This window comes from Cucurbita pepo, unplaced genomic scaffold (genome assembly GCF_057944985.1).
Source record: "Cucurbita pepo subsp. pepo isolate OVF unplaced genomic scaffold, ASM5794498v1 scafford_4, whole genome shotgun sequence".
Taxonomy (NCBI): Eukaryota; Viridiplantae; Streptophyta; class Magnoliopsida; order Cucurbitales; family Cucurbitaceae; genus Cucurbita; species Cucurbita pepo.
The window spans coordinates 114987-120284 of record NW_028257909.1 but is presented as its reverse complement, the minus strand read 5'-3'; the positions used below and the strand labels follow the sequence as shown (position 1 = coordinate 120284).

The 5298-nt window shown below is 37.3% G+C and overlaps 1 protein-coding gene across 1 annotated transcript; it reads right to left on the bottom strand.

The window, feature by feature from the left end:
• Positions 1-237: 237 nt before the first annotated feature.
• LOC147786238 (uncharacterized) lies at positions 238-1032 on the bottom strand. Its single transcript, XM_087120882.1, has one exon. It carries the CDS (start codon positions 1030-1032, stop codon positions 238-240), a length of 795 nt encoding a protein of 264 aa, XP_086977008.1.
• Positions 1033-5298: the final 4266 nt, after the last annotated feature.

Sequence of the window (5298 nt, the reverse complement as noted above, 5' to 3'; positions counted from 1 at the left end):
AAGAAGACAAAGGTCCACTGCTTCCTCCTCTGCTTCATTCAGTTCTCTATAAATATCTTCTAGAGACCTGAATTTTTTCGGCATCGATGAGCTTGACAATGATGCATTTGAGGTATTGTCTGGCGTTGATAAATTTGAGAGCACTATTCCTCGACCACAAATGTCTATTGCAGAGTTATCACCGAAGCGTACCTTTCAAACAACAGATGTGGCGAGCTCACGAAACACCCTTCTTTCTCATGACATATGGTTGCTTGCTCTAGTATCTAGGTACCAGGAATTTTTAGTTCCAATATTGGCTGATGACGGCACTATAGTTTCATTCAACATCACAAAATTAGGGTCTTTGTCATGTGTGGTTTTAATTTCACACGCCTCTATCATCAGCAATGAAGACTCCTCATCCTTTTGCATCTCTATCAAGTTGAGTTGTTCGTCTTTTGTGGAACACTCTGATGCAAAGTATCCCATTTGCTGACACCTGTAACGTTTAATTTTACTTTTTTCAAATTTCTTCTTTTGAGTTTGCGACTCTCCTTCATCTCCTCGATGCCAGTCACTTCTCCCACGGCCTCTCCATCTTCCACGACCCCGTCCCCTGCCTCCTTTGGAACTGCCTTGATCCTTCCATTCTTTCTTTGAGGATTTTGCATTCTCTCGTTCCTTCCATTCTGCATGAGTGAGGAGAACGGTTTCATCCTTTTCTTCAAACCCTTGCAACCTTTCTTCATGTACCTTGAGTGATCCAATAATCTCATCAACGGATTTCGTTTTGAGATCACTGAACTCCTCAATCGTTGAAGTGATTTGAAGAAACTTTGCAGAGGTGGATCTTAGAAGTTTCTTAACTACTTGGATATCATCCACAGTATTGCCGAGCCCTCTCAATTTGTTGACAATAATGGTGAGTTTTCCTGAATACTCATCAATACTTTCTGAATCACCCATCCTCAACGCTTCAAACTCCTGCCAAAGAGTCTGCGTTCTAACTTCTTTCACTCTTTCCGCACCTAGATTAATATTTTTCAACATGATCTCTTTTTTTGTTCTTTATTGTTCTCTTTTTTTACTCCTCATAGTTAATACATAGGCGCATCGACCCGTCTTTCTTTTTCACAAACAACATCGGCACACACCAACAAAATAAATTAGGTCGAATGAAACCCTTTTATAGTAAGTCTTGTAGTTGTAATTTTAGTTCCTTTAATTCTATTGGAGCCATGTGGTATAGTGCTTTAGAGATAGGTTCAGTTCCTGGTTTGAGTTCTATCCCGAAGTCTACAGCTCGTAAAGGGGAAACTCCTAGTAAATCCTCTGGGAAGACACTTGGAAATTCGTTTACTATGGATACCGTATCCATTGTTTTCTCTTTTCCTTTTACGTCCACTGTAACCTAAAAATAGCAACTAAAACTTTTTGAACAAACTAACATGGCTTGTACTTTTAACTCTCTAGTGATGAGGACAAACGAGTGTGCCGTTTTATAACTTAGGGCATCTCTGACTACGTTTGCCTTTCCAGGGTGGTACTGGATATCTATATCGTAGTCCTTCACTAATTCCAACCAACGAAATTTTTTTTGGGTGAAGAAATATTTTAGGCTATTGGTGGTCTGTGTAAATTTGGGTCTTTTCTCCATACACGGAGTGTCACCATATCTATATTGCTGTAATAGCCCAAAAATAAATAAAGAAATAAAGAATAAAAATAATTATAAAAATAGTTAAAATTACAATAATAAAAAAATAAAATTAATTAATTAATTAATTAAAAAAATAAAAAAATAAAAAAATAAATCTTTCCCCATCTCTCTCCACTGACCTCTTTCCCACAATTATCTGTCCTCTGCCCATCTAAGCTGGAAAAAAAAAGAAAAAAAAAAAGAAAAACCTGACAAAAAAAAAAAACAGAAAACAATCATCTTGAGATTTGAGAAGAAGTATTTGAATAGATTGCAGATTTAGAGATCTTTGTCCGTTATTACGGTAAAATTCTATCTGAGAACTCCTTTTCCTTTATAGCTATGCTTATAAGAAATTAATTTAGGATCAAATATTCTTTCCTATCTTACCGTATGTAATAATCAGATCCCATGTTCAATTAATTAGATTTCTTTTTAGCATCGTAAGTTATAGGAAATAAGGTTAGAATCAATATAATTTTAGCTGGCAGATCCATAAATCTGTAAGATAGTGGCCAAATTAAAATTGGCCAATAATATCGGTCGAAAATAAATATAGAATTAGAGTAATATTTATTTACAGATGTTTACAAAACTGAGAATCTATTTACAGAATGGGAATGAAAATAATTACCATGAGGGAGGAGGGAAGATTGAGGGAAGATTTGTTAAACAGAATTTAAAACTATGACAGGAGATATCAGAGGGCATGAAACTCCATTAAATTCTGTCTAACAGTAAATATCATAATTTCAACAAGGTAAATTAGAGAAATAATTGTATAGAGTTCAAACTTGAAACTGATATCATGGGCTCACATAGGTTGGCTTGGATTTCAAAGGACGGAATCGAACTTTCAGTAAGGATATATACGTGACAACGACTTAAGCTATCCATGTAAGTGACCTTACTATCGGCAAGGTTATATTTGATGTTGACACGTGCCCTGTGGTTCTGCACGTGTCATATATATTGATATGTGTGAATTGTCTGAGGATCGATATGCTTCCTATATGTTATGTTATGTTATGTTATTATATGTGGATTGTATGATAATAATTATGGTACGATGTGCTCTAGGAGATGTTAAAGATAGGGTACGAGAAGGATGCACAAAATGAAATGTAACGATAGGAGTAAGATACGTTCATGAAATGTTAGAGTTAGGTTACATACCGAAGTGCTATGGATAGGAGAGATTGATGAAAGAATACGGTCAGGTTATGGGTAGAAAGGGATAGGTTTGTGATAGATTGATAGAACGATATCGTTAGGGTACGTTCTTGTGACGATATGACCAAGGTACGTCACGTAATGATATGTCTGTGATAGGTATAGGAACGTTAAGGCTATGGTAAGTTAGAGAACGATATGATTATGAAGTGTTTACGTTATGACTTGGTTATGATATGATACATTGTATGCTAGATTATTGTGCTTAAGTACAAAATCATGTGAACGTGAATGTATGTTATTTATGTTGCTTAGTTGATGTGATATGAATGCATGTGACGATGTGTGACCCTTGCACGATTATGGCTTGTTGTATGAGTATTGGAATGTAACTGAATGAATTGTATGACATGAAATACGGTAAATTGCATGATACATAACCCTGCTAGGAATATGTATGATATGTAACAGAATGAGAATGAGAATGACATGTAAGCATGAAAACGTGACACGGGGTTATGTTCATTAAATGATGACTGTAGGATTAGTGGGACCTCATGCATATTGTGTGATCATGCATTTGGGGGGATACCCCTATCCCATCACGAGGGTACGGACGCGTACATCCAAATGGCAGGACAACGATCGTTATGTCCTGCATAGCATTGCGTGACGGTTTTAGTTTTAACGGGTCCCGGTGGGCCCCTAGAGCATGCCCACCGACTAGGGACAGTGGCCCAGCGGTGTGCGAACTAGCTGGTGAGCTCATACTCGCACGTATGGGCTGCGTGTAGAGTATATGGTACACGTCCACGATTACCTGTTAGGATTACACCGTAGGGAAAATGAAACAAAACGAAACGAAAAAGAAACGAAACGAAACGAAACGAAATGAAACGAAACGAAAGATAGGTCCCATCATTTTATTGCATGTGATTGTTGCATTTAACCCCAATAGTGGGGTCACTTACTGAGTATTTCTTTAAATACTCAAGCCATGTGCTACTACATTTTTTAGGTTAAGGCAAGGCATTCCTGTACGGCTGACGACGGCATCGCAACTCGAGATCATGGCACATGCATAGGATAGTGGTATTCATTTTCTTAGACTTAGGATAGAATAAGATGTTTTAAACTTAAACGCTTATTTATTTTATTTCGGGTCTTTTGTTGTGTCGTTTTAAAGATGTTTTCGAAACACGTAAGTCCATGGCTGTGTTTTTAAGTTAAAGGTTATATTTTATGGAATTTAAATGAAGTCTTTCGCATTCAAAGTTTATGGTATGTATACAGTAGCGACCTTAAATTAAGTAGAAAATTTCGGGTCGTTACAATTGCGAATACTACTGCGGCCGATTCTAGGTTGTGCGTAGGGTAGTTTTTCTCATATTCTTTCAATTGGCGTGATGCATAAGCAACAACCTTACAATGTTGCATCAACACGCACCCTAATCTTTTTTTAGATGCATCGTTGTAGATTACGTATCCCTCCGAGCTTTATGATCACATGAGCATTGGAGTTGACACTAGTCTTTATTTTAGGTCTTGGATGCTGGCCTCACATGCGTCATTGCATATAAAAGGTATGTTCTTCCTTGTAAAATGTGTAAGAGGCGAGGCTATTCTAGTGAAGTCTCGGACAAATTTTCGATAGTAGCCTGCTAACCCCAGGAAGCTTCATACCTCTGTAACCGTAGTTGGATGTTCCCATTTAGTGACGACTTCTATCATAGTGGAGTCACTTAAATCCCATCTTTAGACACTACGTGTTCTAAGATTGAGACTTTTTGTAGCCAAAATGCACATTTGGAAAATTTGGCGTACAACTTGTTCTACCTTAAGATAGTTAAGACTTTTCGGAGGTGTTCCTAGTGTTCTTGATCCGTTTTCAAGTATATTAGAATGTTGTTTATGAACATCATAACAAACATGTTTAGACATTCCTTGAATACATGGTTTATTAATTTCATGAACACGACTGGGGCGTTGGTGAGGCAAAATTACATCACTACAAACTCGTAGTTGCCATATCTTGTTCAAAGGTTGTTTTCGATACATCTCATTCCTTAATCTTAATCGGATGATAGCTTGATCGAAGGTCTATCTTGGAAAATACTGTCGCCTCTCGGAGCTAGTAGAATAAATCCTCGATGCGAGGGAGTGGGTAGTTGTTCTTTATTGTTCTCTTGTTTTACTCCCTATAGTTAATACATAGGCGCATGGACACGTCTTTCTTTTTCACAAACAACACCAGCACACACCAACAAGATAAACTAGGTCGAATTAAACCCTTTTATAGTAGATCTTGTACTTGTAAATTTAGTTCCATTAATTTCGTTGGAGCCATGTGGTATAGTGCTTTAGAGATAGGTCTAGTTCCTGGTTTGAGTTCTATCCGAAGTCTACAGCTCGTGAAGGAGAAACTCCTGGTAAATCCTCTAGGA